Source organism: Acartia tonsa, chromosome 1 (assembly GCF_053477335.1).
Source record: "Acartia tonsa isolate MP-2025a chromosome 1, ASM5347733v1, whole genome shotgun sequence".
Lineage (NCBI taxonomy): Eukaryota > Metazoa > Arthropoda > Copepoda > Calanoida > Acartiidae > Acartia > Acartia tonsa.
The window spans coordinates 32,440,004-32,463,204 of record NC_137260.1 but is presented as its reverse complement, the minus strand read 5'-3'; the positions used below and the strand labels follow the sequence as shown (position 1 = coordinate 32,463,204).

At 33.7% G+C, this 23,201-nt stretch overlaps 4 protein-coding genes across 4 annotated transcripts; all 4 read right to left on the bottom strand.

Annotated features, from left to right (window-relative positions):
* Positions 1-145: 145 nt before the first annotated feature.
* Positions 146-2,052, bottom strand: LOC145330284 (nucleoside diphosphate kinase-like). Its single transcript, XM_080174926.1, has 4 exons — positions 1,786-2,052; positions 1,495-1,597; positions 839-889; positions 146-466 (listed from the first exon to the last, which is right to left on the bottom strand). Exons 1-4 carry the CDS (start codon positions 2,048-2,050, stop codon positions 322-324), a joined length of 564 nt encoding a protein of 187 aa, XP_080031052.1. The 5' UTR covers positions 2,051-2,052; the 3' UTR covers positions 146-321.
* Positions 2,052-16,945, bottom strand: LOC145330292 (josephin-like protein). The gene is made up of 5 exons (XM_080174934.1): positions 16,800-16,945; positions 16,218-16,287; positions 10,089-10,193; positions 8,622-8,695; positions 2,052-2,448 (listed from the first exon to the last, which is right to left on the bottom strand). Exons 1-5 carry the CDS (start codon positions 16,884-16,886, stop codon positions 2,242-2,244), a joined length of 543 nt encoding a protein of 180 aa, XP_080031060.1. The 5' UTR covers positions 16,887-16,945; the 3' UTR covers positions 2,052-2,241.
* On the bottom strand, positions 16,909-20,149 carry Rpn8 (regulatory particle non-ATPase 8). The gene is made up of 7 exons (XM_080174912.1): positions 19,955-20,149; positions 19,569-19,686; positions 19,243-19,384; positions 18,861-18,996; positions 18,415-18,577; positions 18,137-18,243; positions 16,909-17,385 (listed from the first exon to the last, which is right to left on the bottom strand). Exons 1-7 carry the CDS (start codon positions 20,095-20,097, stop codon positions 17,223-17,225), a joined length of 972 nt encoding a protein of 323 aa, XP_080031038.1. The 5' UTR covers positions 20,098-20,149; the 3' UTR covers positions 16,909-17,222.
* dod ((peptidyl-prolyl cis/trans isomerase) NIMA-interacting 1 dodo) lies at positions 20,117-21,210 on the bottom strand. The gene is made up of 2 exons (XM_080174946.1): positions 21,056-21,210; positions 20,117-20,847 (listed from the first exon to the last, which is right to left on the bottom strand). The coding sequence occupies exons 1-2, from the start codon at positions 21,176-21,178 to the stop codon at positions 20,518-20,520; spliced, it is 453 nt and encodes a 150-aa protein (XP_080031072.1). The 5' UTR covers positions 21,179-21,210; the 3' UTR covers positions 20,117-20,517.
* Positions 21,211-23,201: the final 1,991 nt, after the last annotated feature.

The window sequence follows — 23,201 nt, the reverse complement described above, 5'->3', positions numbered from 1 at the left end:
TATCTAAGACCGACCTGCTTTTAATTAAACCGCTACCATACTTTTCTTCATTGATCAAAAGATTGAGCGATTTATAAGTTTTTAAATGAGTTCTACTACCTAATGTATAGGTAAAAGAAAGAAAAAAAGTAAAAGTAAGAAATAATTTGATAAATGATAGATGTATAATAATGTATAAATCACAATTACAATTAACATGCAAAAAATAAAATAAACATTTATATAAGAATAACATGTTCTAAAAATCTATAACATAAACCTTGGAATATTTTGGCGCATTAATATATTGTGCAAATGCGAAATTTAACGAAACAAGTACATTCATTTCCATAGTTGCATAGGGTCACTCCATGTGATAAGCTCTTGTTCAGGATTCTTGAACCAAATAAGTATTTCTCTGAGTGCAGACTCGGGTGAATCACTAATGTGGAGTAAGTTTTTCTGCTTGCTTACACCATAATCACCCCTGAACAATGAAACATATAAGGGCCCAATAAAATTCTAGCTAGGAATGAGGCTACATATGGCCATATCACGGAATAATGAATTAAGTTGAAACCAGAGGCGCCGTGCACTGCTTAGGAATTTCTCAGAGTGTAAAATACTGAAAACTAATTTGTGGGACAGATTAACCTCTACTGAACTAACAATGAACCAATTTGAAATAGCTTTTTAATGAAAACTTCTGGGAAGGTCTTAAACTATTTGATTGAAGTTTATGAATGGTTTTAGACTTTTTCACAACCCTCTCCCTCAAAATTCTATGGTGAGGCAACTAGTGTCATCAATTGCCACGTTTTTTAAATGATAATTTTGGTATATCTAAAGTTGAATTTACCTTATTGTACCAGGAGCACTTTGAAGGGGGTCTGTTGCACCTAACATATTCCTAAAATAGTTTGTTAGTTTCAATCTTTGTTTTATGAAATCCAGAATTTTTTTTATAAATCAAAAGAATATTACATACATAACATCATCTATTTTGCTATTTATACCAGGGTTTCGGATCCGCATTGATTTTTTGCGGATCCGGATCCTCCAAATTTGGTCAGTGCGGATCCGGATCCGGATGCGGATCCGGATCCTACCGGATCCGGTTCCGGATCCTACCGGATCCGGTTCCGGATCCTTGACAATAAAAATAAAATCACCAAACTTTTCAAAGAATATTTATTCTTTAATTCGAAGTCAAAAATACTTTTAATTTTCAAGTCTGACCCTAAACCTTAAAGATTGGCTCTCATCAAGAGAATGTCTGAGATTTTATATAAATTTAGGTAGATTTTTCCATTTTTTCCGCATTTTTTTGAGTCCAAGGATCCGGATCCGGATCCTTGGACTCGAAAATATGCGGATCCTTGCGGATCCGGATCCAGATCCGGATCCGAAACCCTGATTTATACTAAATAGTACCTAGCCACACCTTAGAATCAATAGTATATCATATTTCTTTGCCACGCCATAGGAATAACAGTGTAACAAATAGTTCCTTACCTTGCTATTTTCACAATGTTATTTCCTTGCCACACCATAGGAACGACAGGACCAGACATCATATAATCGATCAGGTTAGGATAAAAACTTTTTCCAGCATGTTCTGAAGTAAAAAAATTTACTTAAAATTTTACAGTGTACAGAATACAGATACACAAGAACAAGACACAAAAAAAAGGTTAAGGAAAAAAATATTGGCTAAAACGTTTAGGCTTTTCTAGTTTAAACCAATCAATCAAGATAAATGTTCTTTTTAAAGAAACATAATGGAATAAAACATTAAGTACTAACCTTCATAATGATTTTCCAGGACACTTCTCTGTGCCATTTCCATTCTCATGCCAATTAGCTGGAACCCTTTCTCTTCAAACCTGGATATAATCTTGCCCACGTACCCCCTCTGTACACCATCTGGCTTGATTAATATCACAGCTTTTTCTAATTCTTGTGTGGTAGCATCCTCTGCTTCTCTTTTCTGTGGGGATTTACATGTTTGTTCGCTAGATAGTCCCACTAGTGCTTGAGACAAGTATAATATAAGCATATGCAGTAACATATCTGAAAGCAAGTCTGTTCGTTTTTACATCTCCTTGTCTTAGTACTTTGTAAACAAGCTAAAAATATAAAATCACAGCGATTTTTGTTTGGTAAAGTTTATAAAATGTAAATTTTTTTGGTTTGTAAGCTGACAAAATGCATTTTTTAAAAAGATCAGTTGATTTTATTTGAAAATGCGGTAAAATATGACTAGCTACAGATTTGTAGCTTCCAGGCTTCACATTCTGCTATAGAATTTTCAACAACTAACAACAGTTGAATGTCATCTTTCTTTAATTGTTCCCTCAGAAAGTTGAGAAAATCAGCCTCATCTCCGATTTGTTTAGGCCCATTTAATTTTGAGTCGAGGTTGTAATAAGTTCCATCAATTTTTCTCATTGCTATCCAGTGCTTTCTAGTGATTGGATTTATTTATTTAAATTACCAAGAAAATGTAACATAACGAGAGCTTGATAGTGATTAATATTAGGTATTAGATTTAAGTTTATTTATTTTAAGTATCAAAAGACTCAAAGAGAGGATTTATGTCAGTTATCTCATATCCAAATATCTGTAATAGTAAGAAACATATTTGCGAGCTAAACTCTATATAAATAAAAAATATTAGAAAATATTACTTGCTCATAACAACAAATCCTTAGTAGTTTAAAAATATACCAGCGTCTGCTCCACTAGAATCTAGGGACTATGTAATATGTATTAGAAAAGGAAGGGAAGTGCAAAAATACCCTAAAACTATCCTAAGACTAAAATCTAAAAAATATGATAGCCTATGGGACCTGTATGGAGCTTCTCTATAATAAAGAACTCAATAAAATCAGTAGTTTTAAAAATCTTAAGCTAAGACAAAAAAAAAGCTTACTACTTTATATAATAGGATGAACAGATTCACTTCTTAATACCCCTTTTTAGAAAGCTTGTGAATTTTAGCTATTTAGATGTGCCAGTGACTAGATACTTGGGTTACGAGACCGCAGAATGAAGTATATATTCCTTCAGAATACATAGCTTTAATTCTTGCTTATTTTTACTTACTGATAAAAAAGTATATTGTACCTAATCATACATGCAGTACTTTTCAGCTCCTCAGTTCCACTAGGTGGCCCCTCTCCTCCTTATAGAAAAATATCCTCTTATAGGTCTGCTACGCGCCAAAAAATCACTAACAAACAATTTTTGGCGCTTCGCGCCATACTAACACTAATACAATGGTAATTAATTTTTATTAGAATTAGATATTATGCTGAAGACAGTCAAAGAATCCCCTTCTTAACAATCTTAAAGCAATTTTAAAGTTTTTTGTGAAAAAGAAATATTTACAATTTTTTTTAAAAACTGAATTTTGATCAATTTGATTGGTTAATTAAAATGATTGATATTTTTTACTTATTATTACTTAGGTAGTTATTTTTTAGACTTCAAGAAATATTTTTGTATAATGAATATTAAAGGGGGACGTAACTGAAGCTTTTTTGATGCAGGGGGGGGGGGGGGTTCTCAGGAACCACTTGATGAACCGTGTAAAATTTTTGGACTTTTATGGGTATGAACATCTTATGGTTTCAAAGTCAACCCCCTACCCCCACCCCCTAGCCCCCCAGGGCTCAAAAACCCCCTAAAAATGAACCTAACCTTAATTTTCTCAGAAACCATTTGACCAATAGGGATGATTTCTTAAACTTAACCTTTTATGGTTATAAACTAACTTCTATTTTAAAAGTTACTCTCATGCCGCCAACCCCTAGCCCTCCCTGGCTCCAAAAAACCCTAAAATGAACCTATCCTTAATTTTCTCAGAAACCATTTGACCAAAAGAGATGATTTCTTTAACTTAAGTTTTTATGGTTATAATCTAGCTTTTAGCCTAGAAGTCACCCCCCAGCTGCCAACCACTAGCCCTCCGGGGCTCCAAAAAACCCTAAAAATGAACCTAACCTTTATTTTCTCAGAAACCATTTGACCAATAGAGATGATTTCTTAAACATAAGCTTCTATGGTTATAAACTAACTTCTAGTTTAGAAGTCACCCCCCTGCTGCCAACCCATAGCCCTCCGGGGCTCCAAAAAACCCTAAAAATGAACCTAACTTTTATTTTTTCAGAAACCATTTGACCAATAGAGATGATTTCTTAAACTTAATCTATAATGCTAATAAACTAAATTTTGGTTTAGAAGTCACCCCCCTGCCGCCAACCCCTAGCCCTCTGGGGCTCAAAAAAACCCTAAAAATGAACCTAACCTTTATTTTCTCAGAAACCATTTGACCAATAGAGATGATTTCTTATACTTAAGCTTTTACGCTTATAAACTAACTTCTAGTTTTGTAGTTACCCCCCTGCCGCCATTCACTAGGCCTCCCGGGATCAAAAAAAAACCATAAAACCCTAAATTGAACCTAACCTTTATTTTCTCAGAAACCATTTAATCAATAGAGATGATTTCTTAAACTTAAGCTTTTATGCTTATAAACTAACTTTTAGTATAGAAGTCACCCCACCTGCGCCAACCCCTAGCCCTTCAAAAAACCCTAAAAATTGACCTAACCTTATTTTTTTCAGAAACTATTTAATCAAGAGAGATGATTTCTTAAACTTAAGCTTTTATGCCTATAAACTAACTCATAGTTTAGGAGTCACTCCCCTGCCGCAAACCCCTAGCCCTCCGGGGCTCAAATAACCCTACAAATGAACTTCATTTTCTCAGAAACCATTTGATCAATAGAGTTGATTTCTTAAACTTATGCTTTTATGCTTATAAACTTACTTTTAGTTTAGAAGTCACCCCTCTGCCGCCAACCCTTAGCCCTCCGGGGCTTAAAAACCCTAAAAATGAACCTAACTTTAATTTTCTCAGAAACTATTTGATCAAAAGAGATGATTTCTTAAACTTAAGCTTTTATGCTTATAAACTAACTTATAGTTTAGAAGTCATCCTACTGCCGCCAACCCCTAGCCCTGTGGGGCTCCAAAAAAACCCTAAAAATAACCTAACCTTAATTTTAAAAATCAGCATGTTTTAAATGGACATTTGGACTTTCTGTTAATGATTATAGAGTAGCTACGTTTTTTAAATTGTACCTAAATGCTATAGAAATTATCATGCAAAGTTAAAAATCAATAGGACAATTATAATATGTCTAAATTAACGAAAAAAAGCTAACCCTCACAGACCAAACCTTATTAAAGAAAAGCTTTGCTTTAACAAAATTTTTAATTAACAAAGTATAGAGTACCAACTCTTTTTTCTCATAACACCTGAAGTCCAAAATATCTGCACATTTAATAATGCTCTTCCTGAGAAAACTGAGGTTAGGTTATTCCTCTGAAAGCCTACTAAAAAAAATTTACTAGAAATTTAAGCTAAAGTATATTTTTTAGGGGGTTTTTGAGCCCAGGGTAGCTATGGGGTGGGTGACTTCTAAAATAAAATTTAGTTTATAACCATATATCTGCCAAACAAAGTAGTTTATACACATAAAAAATCATCTCCATTGATCAAATGGTTTCTGAGAAATTAAGGTTAGGTTCATTTTTAGGGTTTTTGAGCCCCGGAGGGCTAAGGGTTGGCGGCAGGGGGGTGACTTTTAAACCAAAAGTTAGTTTATAACCATAAAAGCCTAAGTTTGAAAAATCATCTCCATTGATCAAATGGTTTCTGAGAAAATTAAGGTTAGGTTCATTTTTAGGGTTTTTTTTGGAGCCCCGCAGGGCTAGGGGTTGGCGGCAGTGGGGTAACTTCTAAACTAGAAGTTAGTTTATTAGCTTTATAGATTAAGTTTAAGCAATTATCCTTATTGATCAAATGGTTTCTGAGAAATTTAAGGTTAGGTTCATTGTTAGGGGTTTTTTTTGAGCCCCGGAGGGCTAGGGGTTGGCGGCAGTGGGGTGACTTCTAAACTAGAAGTTAGTTTATTAGCTTTTTAGATTAAGTTTAAGCAATTATCTCTATTGATCAAATGGTTTCTGAGAAAATTAAGGTTGGGTTCAATTTAGGGGTTTTTGGAGCCCCGGAGAGCTAGGGGTTGGAGGCAGGGGAGTGACCTATAAACTATAAGTTAGTTTATAAGCATAAAAGCTTAAGTTTAAGAAATCATCTCTATTGATCAAATAGTTTCTGAGAAAATAAAGATTAGGTTCATTTTATAGGTTTTTTTTTGATCCCCGGAGGGCTAGGGGTTGGCGGCAGGGGGGGTGACTTCTTGACCAAAATTTAGTTTATAACCATAAAAGCTTAAGTTTAAGAAATCATCTCAATTGGTCAAATGGTTTCTGAGAAAATTAAGGTTAGGTTAATTTTTAGGGTTTTTTTGGAGCCCCGGAGGGCTAGGGGTTGGCGTCAGGGGGGTGACTTCTAGACCAAAAGCTAGTTTATACCCATAAAAGCTTAAGTTAAAGAAATTATCTCTATTGGTCAAATGGTTTCTGAGAAAATAAAGGTTAGGTTCATTTTATAGGTTTTTTTTTGATCCCCGGAGGGCTAGGGGTTGGCGACAGAGGGGTGACTTCTAAACCAAAATTTAGTTTATAACCATAAAAGCTTAAGTTTATAAAATCATCTCTATTGGTCGAATGGTTTCAGAGAAAATTAAGGTTAGGTTAATTTTTAGGTTTTTTTTGAGTCCCTTAGGGCTAGGGGTTGGCGGCATGGGAGTAACTTTTAAACTAGAAGTTAGTTTATAACCATAAGAGCTTAAGTTTAAGAAATCATCTCTATTGGTCGAATGGTTTCTGAGAAGAATAAGGTTAGGTCAATTTCTAGGGTTTTTTGAGCCCCGGAGGGCAAGGGGTTGGCGCAGGTGGGGTGACTTCTATACTAAAAGTTAGTTTATAAGCATAAAAGCTTAAGTTTAAGAAATCATCTCTATTGATTAAATGGTTTCTGTGAAAATAAAGGTTAGGTTCATTTTTATGGGTTTTTTTGATCCCGGGAGGCCTAGTGGTTGGCGGCAGGGGGGTAACTACAAAACTAGAAGAAGACTTAGAAACCATAAGATGATCATACCCATAAAAGCTTAAGTCCAAAAACTTTACACGGTTCATCAAGTAGTTCCTGAGAAAACCCCCCCCCCCCTGCATCAAAAATGCTTCAGTTGCGTCCCCCTTTTACTCATATTAGCAACTATTGAAAAAGTTAGCTTTTTGTGTAGGTAACACAAGAGAAATAAATTGTTAAAAGTTAGCTTTTTTGTTTAACACAAAAGAGAAAAAATACATGATGTCAAGTTCTTATTTCTGTATACAAACTTTAAATGAAGATAGCTAGACTTTGAATAAAGGTAATAACACAAAATCAAAAGTTTTTTTTTTTGAAAATTAGGTTATTGTTGTTTATATCTGTAAAAAAGGGGGGAGGCGGATGTGCCACTTTTTGAAACCAAAAGTAAAACATGCATGATCTCAGCTCATAAAAGAGTTACAGCTCTAAAATTCAGCTCAGCAGTTGCTTTTGTGGAGAACAATATTGAATTGTGAAGAAACGGTGGCGGAACCGCCGCTCCCGCCGATTTTTTTTGCATTTTTTCGCCAAATTAGACAGTTCTCAATCATCTGAGATAAACTTTTTTCTCATAAAGTGTAAAATCTTATAAGTGTCAAGGCAAAAGAAATTTCGGCGGGAAACAGCGGTTTTCGGAGGGAGCGGCTGTTCCGCCGCCGTTTCTTCACAGTTCCATTTTGTTCTCCACAAAAGCAACTGCTGTGCCGAATTTTAGAGCTGTAACTCTTTTATGGGCTGAGATAATGCACGTTTTTCTTTTGGTTTCAAAAAGTGTCACATCCGCCTCCCCCCTTTAAAACATGCATTATAAGTGTCCTATTTTACTTATACTAGGCCTACCTAAAAATACCGGGACTCGAACTGGGCGCACCTGACGCTATATTCTTTAACACAAACTTTGTTTGCATATAAGAAATATTTACATAGACGTTGATTTTGCCAAAATATTCCTATCCTAACTAAAATTATGATAATTTATAGATTTTTTAAAAATAGGGTAGCTTCGCTCCTCCAAAACAGCCAGACGTGCTTACAAAATGCACATTAGAAGTTAACAGAAGCAAAATTTAAGTTATTTCCGAGCTTAAGCAAAAAAATTACATCATTTCTTCAAATACAAGCCTAGATATTGAAGTTTACTTTTGTCTAAAGATCGCAATGTGTAGTATAGAGAACTAAAATTAAAGAGGTTGCTCCTCTTTTTTGGAGGTTGGCCCCTCCTTTTTGGGGTTGGCCCCTCCTTGCGAGGAGGTTGGCCTCTCCTTTTACTAGGGTGGCCCTTCATAAGGAGGAGAAAAGTTGGGTTCCAGTTGGGTTCCAAGAACCCAACTACTGCATGTATGTACCTAATCAACTAACGATTTTTGATTAATTGCAAAAGAGCAGAAAAATAAATTCAAAATAGAATATTATACTGTATGAGAAATATATTATGCCTAGTTACTGAACTACTGATAATATATATCAAATTTTTCTTTGTTTTATTTTCAATTGCAACATCAGCATTTGTTTAAATGAATCTGTACTGCGAATGTCTTTGTTGTGGAAATTTCCATGAAATAAATCCAATTCCTGTTAAAATTAGGTAAATGTATCCATCCAACTTTGTATTCTGATGGTATATTCAATATAAATCCAAGTACTTTACCTAAATTATGAAGATATTATGTAAATACACTATTGAACTAGTCGACTGTCAACCAAGAATAAGATCCCCAAAGTTAAACCGAGTAATGGCAGAACGCGTTTATTAACTGTAATAAGTTATAAATTCTCTCAAATTCCAAAAATTAAACTCAGTCCAAATTAAATTGCATCAACTCATCATATAAAGCTAAGTAAATAATCTTCTCTTTAAAATATGTCTAATCAGCAATCTACAAGACAATCTTAAATAATAACTAACAAGGATGACAACATCCATAAGTAGCGAAGCACAAAAAATAAAATCATAGATGGTAATACATACAAGTAGATTTAAAGTGTATTTAATAATTGATTTATTAGAGAAAATAAACACGAAACCCTGTTCTATTTTGTATAAATGTTTACAATCAAAGTAAATAACATAAAAGATGCTCATAACAATGGGAAAAATTATTTTGATACTGATATCCAAAAAAAGTTTTAAGATTAGGAAAAAGATATGGAAAAATTTAAAAATAGCCAAAAACCTGCAAAAAGGACCGTCATGGTTGTTTTCTTTAAACAACAGGAAATGTAATTTAGATATGTATAACTGAAAAAATTTTGGAAATCGTACCATAAACACCAAAGATAAGGAGAAAAATGTGAAAAATAAAAAAAAATAGCCTTAAACCTGCTGAGAGACAGTCTGACCGTCATAGTTGTTTTCTTAAAAGGACAGGAAATTTAATTTTGATATCTATAACTAAAAAAATTTTGGAAATCGGACCATAAACACCAAAGATACGGAGAAAAATGTGAAAAATACAAAAATAGCCTAAAACCTGCTTAAAGGCAGTCTGACCGCCATAGTTGGTTTCTTTAAAGAACTGAAAATTTAATTTAGATTTCTATAACTGAAAAAATTTTTAAAATCGCACCATAAACACAGAAGATATTGAGAAAAATGTGAAAAATACAAAAATAGCCTAAAACCTGCTGAAAAGCGGTCCTACCGTCATCGATGTTTTATACTTAATTGTGCTCCTTGATGATGGGAATGTTGTCAAAAATTTTCAGCATTCTATCTTTTATAGGAGCTGAGTAAATCCCATTTCCCCCATAGCGTTACGGACTGACTGACGGACTGACGGACGGACAAAGTGAATTATAGAGTAGCTTCGCTACTAAAAACTTAACATAACTGATCCTTAAATGAACGTGATGTCTTAGTGGACACAAAACTAGATTTAATATTAAAAACTATACTTTGTTTACAGTATAATAAATGTGGTTAACTAAGTTTACAAGGGAATCTTAAGGGATGGAATATAGACGCCAATAAGTTCCACTTTTAATTGCTAGTAAACTACATAATCATCCATGATTTAACTCTAAATGAACAATAATCTTACCAATACAAATGCAGGAAGGATCTTTTCTTTTATCAAACCAAACAATTGAATAATCTTTGGTTTGTAAGGCAGCTGTTAGTACATTAATATCATAGTTACCAAGACCTAAAAATTAATAATAAAAAAAATAATATTAAAGACAGACTGCTTATAAATTAACTGCGATATAAAATAAAATAAAATGGAGTAAGGTATATTCTTTGGCATTATTGCAAAAATTACCACAAGAAAGATTGTCAAATTTATGACCTTCCGTATAGGGTTATATCAATATTTCAATACAACCAAAAAAACCCTAAAATGCCATTTGTCTCAACCATGACACTTTGGTTGAGCTTGACTTCCGAATTAGCGGGAAGTTCACGAGATCAGTTGGCGAACATACAAACCCCCAATACCAGGAACCATCAAGTTTCAACAGCAGGTTTGAATATAGATTTATTGATGAAATTATTTCAAAGACCTGAAATTACAATATCAATTAGTTCATAATTCCAGTTATTTATAACCACGTAATCTTATTTGCTTTTTAAAAATCATTTTTCTCTACGGTAAAAATCTTTGGAAACTTTGGCTTTAAAGGAAAATTATTTGGTTTAATAAATCATTGTTAAATGCAAAAATAAAGGCACATAAAAATTACTAAAGCATATATTAATCATAATTAAGTTTCATGCTTAGCTGGCTAAAGCCTTTTTTAAAACTACATATAATCGTCCTATACACCATTCTTCCCAATAAAATTAACAAATTCTACCTGAAGCTCTTATGGTTTCAAATCCCTGATATACTAGGGTCGTTCACACACTATGAGACCAATGATAGGCCCAATTTTGTTCTCCGAAATCTTCACACTCTCATATCTCATTCAAAAGTGAAAAACGTGGGCGCATATAAACAATCCATGCTGCGTCACTTTATGAAGGGAAAGTCAAAAAAGACGACATTTGCGCTTAATTCTCAGTTAATGATAAGGAATTTAATTTCGAACTTGATAAACACAAAGCTTCCTCAAAAAGAGGTTAAGACACACCCCCCGTTTGAAAGTCAAATTAACTTCCTTAACGAGATTCAAGGTTTTTTTGCGCTGAGCACTAGCAACATTTCTCACTAAACTCAACTCACCATAATCACATGAGAATGGCCACATCCCGAAAACGTGACAATTTTGCTCCTAACTAAATGAAACCCCGTGAAATGCATACACAATATTATACTCCTCACCAGGACTCATAATACCTCACATTTTAGGATAGAAGGATGGGGATTGGTTTGTACCATACAACATTCCATGCACATGACAATCACAAATCACATACACAAATCCTAAAATAGATAATCCTATTAATCATGATGTTGTAAATATAACAACTATACTAAATAATAATCATTTCATAATCAATAGGTAATAAATCATTATAAATAAATCAATAAGTACCTACGAAATCAGGTCGAAATGTAAACAATAATGGTAAAATAAAACGAAATAAATCTTAGACAAGAAAATTAAGATTTATAGGTACTTAAAACTAAATTTGTTAAGCATCAAAAAGAGTAGTAAGAAAAAATGTTTCAAAATCCTTGGGCAGAAAGTTTTTCAAACTTAATGAATAAGAACTGTAATATCTTAATCAACAATAAAACTTTTTAATACTTAAAGAATAGCAAAATAATAATATCTTCGTTAGAATTTTCATTGAAATTATGAAAAAATACCAATTTTTCTTTGTAAAAAAAATATGAGACTTTAAATATGAATTTTCAATCATTCCTTGATCTGAATAAAAATGTTTACTTGATTGAAATTCATATATAATTTTAAAAATCTGCTAAAAAAATACTTGATTTTTTCTTAGAATAAATATCGAATCACGCAACCTCGACACATTTATTCCTTTTTGTTAAACTTTTCAGGTAAGTTTTATAATGAATTGTACTTTTGAAAGGAAATTAAACTCAATAAAATTAAATTTGAGCATATGAAATAGAATAAAATTTTATCGCATTTCATTTGATTCTTATTTTAGGCATAAAAATAGGCATATGAAAATGTAGCTTTTTACTAAAAAAAATGTTCTTAGTTTTCATAAAATAAGAATCAATTATTAATCATAATTTTTAATAACCGCTTTTATTTTAATATCTGCGATAAAAATGAAGGAAAGGTTAATTTAAAATATGCATAGTTTATCTTAAATTAATTCTGCGATATTCATATAAATAATAATCAATATTTTAATAATATCATACATCGTGCTCATTATTATAAATGCTTATCTCATAGAAATAGAGTTTACATTTTTAAACATGAACGAAAATATATGTACCTAGGAAATAATTGCTATAAAATACTTCTCAAGGTTTAAAATTGCCCTGTCCGAAATCGCTAGGTACATATATTACTACGAATCTCTGCTCTCGGAATGAAGAAAAATCTTTACGCGTGGATTATTAGGAATCCTTGCCTCCGGAGTGAAAGAAAAAACTTTATTTGCTTACAAATTAAAACAAATATCTTGATTTTTTGCGATAATCTTTTTAAAATAATAATAAGAAATATTTTAAACATTATCATAATAATTTTACATGTTGTGTTCTTTACTTTAATGCATTATCTCATACGAGAATCTGAGAAATAACATTTTTTAAGCAAACGTGAACCATGAAAAAAAATACTTTTCGAGGTATTTTAAATTCTGCAAAAATCATTTGGTAGTTAACACACGAACTTTTGCTTTTCAAAATCATACTTAAAGAAACAAAATCTTTTAAAATCTGCTTTAAAAGTCTAAACAATTTTGTAGAATTTTTGTGCTTAAATATGAACAATAAAATTAGTTGAATAATGAATACTTATTCTTTGCAGAACCTTTTTAGGTTCCCTTCACAAGCTTAATATATAACTTGTAATATTTTTTCTTTAAAGATCATTTTCACATAAATAGTTTATGTTGTAGATTAGATATGTGTGGTTTGAAATTTTTCAATGACTTTCTGGCGGCAACACCCGCCATATTTCCACCCGCTATTTGCAGGCCTCTTACCCTGTGTCAGGCGGCAAGGTTGGCAGCAGCCAAGTCGATTCTTGATTCATGACAGCACCAGGGCAAGTAATAAAAGTGTGACTGTCATAAAATTTAGAATCATCTACCGGCTTTTGTCCGGCCGGAACCGAAACTCCCGTCGGCTCTTGTCCGGCCAGAACCGAATTTCTTATTGGCTCTTGCCCAGCTGGAACCGAAACTCCCGTCGGCTCTTGTCCAGCTGGAACCAAAACTCTGATCGGCTCTTGTCCAGCCGGAACCGAAACTCCCGTCGGCTCTTGTCCGGCTGGAACCGAATCATTCAGCGGCTCAATACCCGCCGTAACAATATTCTCAACGGCTACAGTATCGTTACCAATATCATCAGGAATAACTGCAGCACAACTAACATCATTATCAATATTAGCCACGGCAACACCCACCGTAGCCATGTTGTCAACGGCTGCGGCACTAGCAGAACCAAAAGGTTCATCAGCAGCGTTACAAGCAGAACCAACAGGTTCAATAATAGCAGCTACGGCAGACCCAACCGGCTCATTATCAACAGCTACGGCAGTACCAACCGGTTCATTATCAACAGCTACGGCAGTACCAACCGGCTCATTATCAACAGCTACGGCAGTACCAACCGGCTCATTATCAACAGCTACGGCAGTACCAACCGGCTCATTATCAACAGCTACGGCAGTACCAACCGGCTCATTATCAACAGCTACGGCAGCTTTATATGCAGATTTCTGCTGACCAGCTCCATAGTCAGCACTTGTACAGATAAAACCACTACCAAAAATGGTTCGCCACAACATAGACTGGCCCACTTTCTGGTAGGTTGATGGAAACACGTCAGGATGTGTATTTCCAATGATGATATCTAAGCCTCCACTAATATATGTAAATCTTTCTGGGGGCATCTTAAATATTTCGGCGGCGGTTTCCGGATGGACCGAGCGCATCTCGTTGCCACCTCCGAGGTTAGGCATAACAGCTGCCTCAAATTCTCTCAAATTACCATCCCTGTCCTTCAGATAGAACACCACATTGCGGCAGGATGATTCACTACCGTCAGCAACAGAAATGTTTCTATATCTGCCTGTAGATTTCAGCTTCAACTTGCTGGACAACTTCTCAGACACAAGTGATAGATTTGCACCAGAATCAAACCTGACGGCGGCATGGCAGGCGCCGCCGCCAGGTGCTACAACTGGAACTATTTGCAGCAGGAAGGTACATGTGCTAGGCGCAGAACTTGATTTGTAGACTGTATTCACACTAGCACTAGCCTCATGCAACATACGACTATGATAACTGTCGTAATAATTGGTGCCACAGACACCAAGCTTATCCGAGTTAGATGAACGACGTTCCATCTCTCTAAGCCTTCGGTACATATCACGTACTTCTTGGCGCAACTCCATGGAAATTTTAAGCACTCCCATGTCCATCCTCACCTTCTCAACGACATCGAGGATCCTGGCGACAGTGCTCGACCTCACGTCGTCTGAATCATTGTCAAGCCAGTGCAGAATTTTCGTACACTGTTCCAACGACGCATAAACTTTATCTGCAACAGTTTTCTGTTCACTAGCTTCATCCAAATCACGCTTGAACTTGCGCATCTCACTAGTCTCCACGGCAGATTTTAGACTTTTTATTAGGTCAGATTGGTCCTTGACCTCACTAAAAATGTCACGAATTGATTTTAAATTCACATTTTCACATGAACTAAAACTTTGGCAGGCTTTTAGATTTTCATAAAACACTTTTATCTGTTCGTCAAACACCTCTAGCCTTTCATTGCCAATAGCGATAGCTCGCTCAATTTTCTGCTTTTTAGTGAGCACCATATTGATTCACTAGGTAATTATTTCACAGAAAATTTGTCAATGTTTTTTGCATCAATACACTATATGCTATTGATTTATTGAAGAATGCTAACGCCTATTCTTCAGATTCTTTGAAGAATGCTAATGCCTATTCTTCAGAACCATTTGAAGTTGCTTGTGCAGCTCCTTCAACCATCAGGTTATTTGAAATTTGCTAATGCCTAAACTTCAACCTTCACTTCTTTGAAATTCGCTTGTGCAGCTCCTTCAAACTCCAATCATTTGAAATTGCTTGTGCAGCTCTTTCTTTTTTGCATCAATAATCTAGATGCTATTGATCTCTTGATGAATGCTAACGCCTATTCATCAGATACTTTGAAATTCGCTTGTGCAGCTCCTTCAAACTCCATTCATTTGAAATTCGCTTGTGCAGCTCCATCAAACTTTGGGACTTTGAAATTGTCTCAACCATGACACTTTGGTTGAGCTTGACTTCCGAATTAGCGGGAAGTTCACGAGATCAGTTGGCGAACATACAAACCCCCAATACCAGGAACCATCAAGTTTCAACAGCAGGTTTGAATATAGATTTATTGATGAAATTATTTCAAAGACCTGAAATTACAATATCAATTAGTTCATAATTCCAGTTATTTATAACCACGTAATCTTATTTGCTTTTTAAAAATCATTTTTCTCTACGGTAAAAATCTTTGGAAACTTTGGCTTTAAAGGAAAATTATTTGGTTTAATAAATCATTGTTAAATGCAAAAATAAAGGCACATAAAAATTACTAAAGCATATATTAATCATAATTAAGTTTCATGCTTAGCTGGCTAAAGCCTTTTTTAAAACTACATATAATCGTCCTATACACCATTCTTCCCAATAAAATTAACAAATTCTACCTGAAGCTCTTATGGTTTCAAATCCCTGATATACTAGGGTCGTTCACACACTATGAGACCAATGATAGGCCCAATTTTGTTCTCCGAAATCTTCACACTCTCATATCTCATTCAAAAGTGAAAAACGTGGGCGCATATAAACAATCCATGCTGCGTCACTTTATGAAGGGAAAGTCAAAAAAGACGACATTTGCGCTTAATTCTCAGTTAATGATAAGGAATTTAATTTCGAACTTGATAAACACAAAGCTTCCTCAAAAAGAGGTTAAGACACCATTGTAAAAGAAGCAGGTCATAAAAACAATTTCTATTTTTAAAAAAATATTTGTATAAGAGTAAATATTATACCCTACCTAAACATGATTTATGTGGATTAATCCAAGTATCTGGAGATAATTCAAAACAGATTTTGTCTAAATCTTTCTAAAAACATGAGATATATAATTTTTTATACTTTCGCACAATTTTTTTTAGATTTAAATTAACCTTCCTTTAATTACAGTATAAAAAATAATTCACAAAACTATAGACAAGGTGTATATAGTAAATTCAGCAAAATTGACCCTGCTAAAGGGGGGAATAAAAAAAATGTTTTTTGGGGAAAAACATGCAAAAATTAAGAGAAGTGAAAACATTTTTTCCATTTTCTCCCCTTCTTGGCAAAAAAAAACTAAAATGTGTGGGAGGGGCAGGATAATATTAATAAAATGTAGAAAGAGTTCTGAAAATATTTTTCCTTTTTTCCCCCTTCCTTGCTGAAAAATAAAAAAGGAAAAAAAAATTTTGCAGAAGGGCAGAAAAAATTAATCTTGTGCAGAATATATACCACTGACTATAATTTTGGACAATTTGAAAACCATTAACCAAACATGTTGAAGTATATAAAAAGGAAAAGAATCTTAATAGGCAAACCTTCTCTATAATAGAATTCTTACCTGTGTAAAAGCATCTGGACTCTGGAATATATTATTGAGCACATGTAGTGCACAGAGCTCCTTACTCTGTTTCTCATGATAAATCATTTTTCAACAATTTCTTTAAATATCTGCAAGTGGGTTTAATTCATATTAGCGACTTTTTAAGTTAAATAACTTAGAATTTTATAATCACGATGAGTTGGTTCAAAATTAAATACATTATAATACGACACAGGTTTGCTTTATAAAAGCTATGACAGGGATTTGATGTGATTTTTAAAGTTATCAAAATGGCAACCGTGTTTTTTCATTTAGACAGAATGGATTTAAAAGGCCAGAAAAAGTTGAAAATCCCTATCACATGCGCACATACAATCATAATTATATAAATACTTAATACAATTATAATTAAAGTAAAAAACTATAAGATGAGCTTCTGAATTATTTTTTATCTTCAGCTTTAGCTGTCTCCTTCTTGCCATCCTTGTCCTTGGTTTCTGTTTCCTTTTTATCCTTCACTGGTTCCTCCTTCTTTCCCTCTTTCTTTTCAGCCTCCTTGTTTGCTAGCTTGTTGTTGATTAGATTATGAAGGGCAATCACAGATCTACAAATATTTATTTAAAAAGGGAGAAGTAGTTTGTATTGCGTAAAATCATGAGTTAGCTTCAGTGTTCTTAATATTGACAAAATGCATAGTATAATTAAACGCATATTGAATAACAATTAGACTTAATAATCGCTTTTGACTGAAGCTTACTCACAATTTTTTCCCAATAAAAGCACAAGCTACTCATCCCTTATTGGAATCAACAAATCAAAATTCAATAGAGAAATATTCCCCCCCCCCCAAAAGGGGGGGGGGGGGCGAAAGTGACACTTTTTGAAACCAAAACTAAAAGTCAAAGGAACTCAACTAAAAAAAGAGTTACAGGTCTGACATTTTGCATGGCAGTTGCTTTATAGGGGTACAATATGGAACTGTGAAGAAACGGCGGCGCAACCGCCGAAAACCGCCGAGAAAAGGCAAAACAAATTTCGGCGGTTTTCGGCGGTTTTCGGCGGTTGCGACGGCGGTTTTCGGCGGTTGCGCCGCCGTTTCTTCACAGTTCCATATTGTACCCCTAGAAAGCAACTGCCATGCAAAATCTTAGACCTGTAACTCTTTTTTTAGTTGAGTTCCTTTGTTGACTTTTAGTTTTGGTTTTAAAAAGTGTCACTTTCGCCCCCCCCCCCCCCCTTACAATCACCAACCAATGTTTTCTTTTCTAAAATCTAAAATTATATCCTCACCTCCTCATCTGTGCAAGCAAGGGCAGAGTCACTAGTTTATTTATTTAAGAGCATTTAACACTTGCCTGATAACTGAAGCAATGTACATGACCAACATCTGGTCGTTTGTGTTCACTTGTAGAGATCTATTGAAGCTGGGGTTGGTCACATCAGGTAATAAGTTGAAAATGTCCTAAAATATACAAAAAAATCATCATTCTTCCTTTACGGGCAATTTCTCTCAAATTACACAACAAGAGTCCATTTAATTACTTAGTATTTGAGAGTAATTTTAAAGTTTGTATTCTTTCTTATATTTATTACCAAGTAAAGAATCTTTTTATTTAAAGAACTCTGAGCTAACCTGAAGGTGGTATGTAATTTCGTGGTTCATAGGCATATCTCCCATGGCAACCCTCTCCAGATAGTTCTGCATGTCCTTCAGCTTCTGGTTTAAGCCCTTCAGTCCCATTAGCTGGTTTGTGATCCTCTGACTCAAGGTGCCCACTGTGGTATCCTTTACATCTCTGAAAAATTGAAAACAATTTTTTAAAACATGGAACATATACCTAAAATCTGAGTGTGAACTTCAAATAAACAATATCAAACAAACAAAATTTTGAAAGAATAAGGACAGTAGGAAGTTTTTTTTCAATAAAAGTTTATTCACAATATGGAAAAGAAATATATTCTGCCATATTGTACATACATTTGTAATATTTCCTTGACATATAATTTTCACTGACGAATTTGTTTACAATTATTTATACTTATACAAATCAAATTGTCTTAAATTCAAAATTAACCCACCTAAGAAGATGTTCGACACCGACTTCCTCTGCCTCCTCAGCTCCAATCTCTGTGGCAACGTGTTCAAATGTTTTGTTGGTGGGAGTACCATCATCGTGGATCTCCTCAACAACTTTGTAGGCCTCGGTTGGCAGACCTTTATTACACAAAATTATAAAATTTAACGATGGGTATCTAAATCAAAAAATCTTAATCAAAAACTTTAAAATCGAAATGGAATTTGTGCCTTAAGGGATAGCTCTTTTCTTGGATTAAGATTATTCAGGGCCATTTTCAACCGATAACCCCTCTATCATTGATACTGCATCTTTTTCAATGTAACCTCTCTCCACTTTATTTAATAAGTATTGCAATTTCAAACCAAAATTATTTGAATTCTTACCAATTCTGGTGGGTTTGGGGTCAATGATGACAAGAACGGACTGTTGGCAATACTTTCTCATCAGATCGTTGATGAGGATGTCGTTCTGGTGGAGCTTGGGTCCGGTGTGGTACCAACCAACGATTCTCTCCTTGGCGTTCACCTAATAATTGAAAAAATTAAATCTTTTCCTCAATTAGAATCTGTTTCACAAGAAATCTGATTTTTATCAAAAATTCAAAATTTCTACGTACTAGTTTCAATGCTGTAAAAAACTCATTGATATGTTTGTTTCATCTTAGCTTTATGAATTTTATTGTCCTTAAGTATTAAATCTAGACATTTACCTTCTTGAACATATGGTACATGTTCTCCAGGTACTCGTGATCCAGGAACCAGACTTCTCTGTCCTTCTCATCCTCGTCAAAGGGGACGGCAAAACTGTTTGCGATGTCGAGAACACCCCTGAAATTTAAATATTTTTTCAAATTGGAAGTGAAGCTGTATTATTAGATTTTAGGCTGCTTGTTCATCACTTTAATATCCCGTTTAGCGTTGTTTTTGTTTAATTGAGCGAGGATGAGATTTGTCTAAACTAATTTCAACTAACAGAAAAACCTGAAAATACAGGTGTTTTATGAGTCCTCTTTTCCGACTCTTTGCTAATATTTACACTATGACTATTGACAAATATCCATCTTAAAATGTCATATTTTTGAAAAATTAAATCTACCTTGATGTCCAGTTGCCAAGCAGAACACCGACAACACGCTTCTGGTTGCCAATCTTTCCCATTCTGTTGAAATGGTCAACGACGGACAGAAGGACAAGGGGATGGACCACAACTTTGTCCAACTGAACCTCCGGAAGAACCATTTTTATTGTAAGTTCAAAGTCTGAAAGAAATAAACATTTATTTTAGTTATCACCAGATCAAAATTGAACAAAATTATCAACATTTTGCCCATAAACCTATGTGTCTTAGTATACTTTTTGTTTAACTTAAGACAGTCATAAAAAATATAATTAAAACTCTCACAAAGAGAAACTTGCTGTAAAATAAGGTACTTGTTTGTAGAGAAAATAAATAGGGGGAAAAAATAAGAATTCTTAATTTCAACTTTTTAAGTGTCAAAATAGAAGAGATCAAGAAAAAAAAATAATGATTTTTAAAAGCTTTACAATGAACATTTAGAACAGTTAACATCGATTTTAACGTTTGAAACTCAACACCCATTTAACAAATAATGTTAATATCGAAGACTTTTAAAATGAATGCCACAAGGAGATGCTTAATTACTTTGTTCTAAGGATAATGTGAACTCCAGAATCAGTAATGACCGGGCATTTCATTTGGCCAACCTGGAGGGCGAAAGTTGCATCCTCAAATGGCTTCTGCATTTGGCCTGGTCCAAACATACCAAGATCGCCACCCTTTTTGGCGGAACTGCAGTCACTAAACTGACTGGCAAGCTCTTCAAAAGTGGCCTCCTTGCTTTCAATTTGCCTCATGTACCCCTCGAGTATTTGTAAAGCCTCTTCTTTGGTTATGGTAATGTTTTCCTGTCGCCAAGAGGATGGGCGACGGGAATCTCGGTGCTTAACAAGAAGATGACTTGCTCGCACCTAAATAAAGGGAATCATTTATACCTAAACATGAAAAAAACGATTTTATAAAAAAAAATTACAAGAATATTTGTTTTGATTTCCTTTCAGTTACACTTTCAAACTACATGGCGTAGCATCTTTATTCATTTTATTATTTCAATAATGATAATAAAATATCTCAGTTGGTTTCAAAAATGACAAAGCTCAAAACAATAAGTAGCCCAACCTGAGCAACGGCAGGGGAAGTAGGTTTGTCCCACTGGGATTGTTTTGTGTATTTATTGAGGTAATAATTCTGTCCAGTAGACCTAGACGTCCTCTCCTCCCAACCTTCAGGTAAATCAGACATGGTGTTATGTCTGAAATTATTAATGTAAACTTTACACTGAATAAATCTGAATTTTTATAGATAGGTAGGTACCTAATGACAATTCAGAATTCCAAATCACAAATCATTTATAATTAATTTTTTCGCATGCAAAAACATGTTCATAAATGAGAATAGCAAAACATCAAATAATGTGAGCTAATTTCGGAATAAATCATATCGGTACTGTACAAATACATTTTTTTGATTAACTATATATATGTTTACCTCTGCTAATGCCGGATAGGTAATTTTCATGCATGCGAGTTACTTACATAATCTAGGAGTATAGTAGTGACCTTAGAATATCTTTGTGAAATAATTATGGGTAAGCAGTAATTAATTTTTTGCGCGACACTCTAAAGATACACCTATAAAATATCTATTTTTTGATGTTAATGTTTGCCATTTCAGAAAAAAACAAACATATAAGTCTATAGGTATAATTAAGAATATCGTTTGACCTACAGATATTCATAGGGCAAAAATATCACTTTAAGACACATCTAAAAATGGTCTTTATTTTGGTTATGTGAAAAATAAAACTCGAGTCTTTTGGATATTACACAAGTAAATTTTTTAAGCCATGATATTTTTAGAACTACCAAAGAGTAGAAGATAACAGATATTTGGAAAATACCTTACAAATATTCATTAATGCTTTTGAACAGTATAATGTATCATGATCACTAATTTCAAGTTTAAAAGCTTTCGTGAACCTACTTTGGTTTCTCAAACATTTCAGGTAAAAACATATTATTTAAAAATCAATACAGTTCAATAGTTTCATAATTGTCTAATTAAATAACCAAATTAATCAATTTTATTTAATATGAAAGTAGAAAATGCCTACAAAAGATACTTATTATTGTATTATCACTACAATTTAAGCACTTTTGATTTAATTTTCATCACAAAATGACTTTTTATTATTTTTCCAGGACCAAAACTCACAAATCGGATGACAAGCACATCTCTATAACAGAGTTGCCATAAATAAAAGTGAACCAATTATTATTAAATTCTTTTCATCAAAGTATATTTATTCATTCTATGACATTTATTAAATGAATATTATATTTTAAGCTTAAATCTAACAATAATAAGATATTTCAGTCTTATAATTTAAGTTTTTTGATGAAATGAAAAGAACTTAATCTAACGAATTGAATCTTTATTGAAAAATATAAATAAATAAATGAAAACATGGCAACTTTGTGCTGTGGCTCGCTCGCCGCAGATAATGAAATGCCGCGCTAAATTTTGAACCGCTAATAAGGAATTTTTGTCAACATAAAAGCAATAAAATGATATTTAGTTTAATTCAAAATTTCAAGCTAAAGCTATTTTAAAAGCTCTTTTACCAGAAAAATTTCCTACACTGAAGTTAAAAATGTTATTAGAAATAAGTTTTTTTTAGAGCATGAAAATATTATTTTACTTTCATCTGTGCTATCGATAAAACACCTCATCAACCTGTACATCTATATATAAATTGCATTTTTCATTATTGAAAGGGAATTTTTATATCAAAAAATGTTCTTTAAAGTTAAATGTAGCAACTTTTTCACATTCAACCCTTTGACTAGAATATTTGTAATCAAGACGACTTTAATAAGTTTAGTGTACACTTTATTGCACCCCCCCCCCCCTGTATCCATCTCTTTTTTTTCTAACCCCTTTCTTATCCCACCCGCAGTCTCTCTATTTATAGGGTTAAGGGGGGGTATTTTAGAGGGTATGGGGGGTGGTAAAAGAAGCATGACTTTTCCGAGGGGCTGACGGATTATATACTATATAGGGAAGTGAAATGAATGAGCGAAGAAGTTGCTAATATACCGCTTTCGATCATGCCTTGAAAAAAAATATGCCTTCAAGCATATTGCTTTGCAATTTATTATACTGATCTATTAAATGACAGACCTACAGGAGGCTTATATGTTAATATTGACCCTTAGTGCAAATAATCTTCAGTGAAAATTGATGTTAAACTCATTTATTTCTA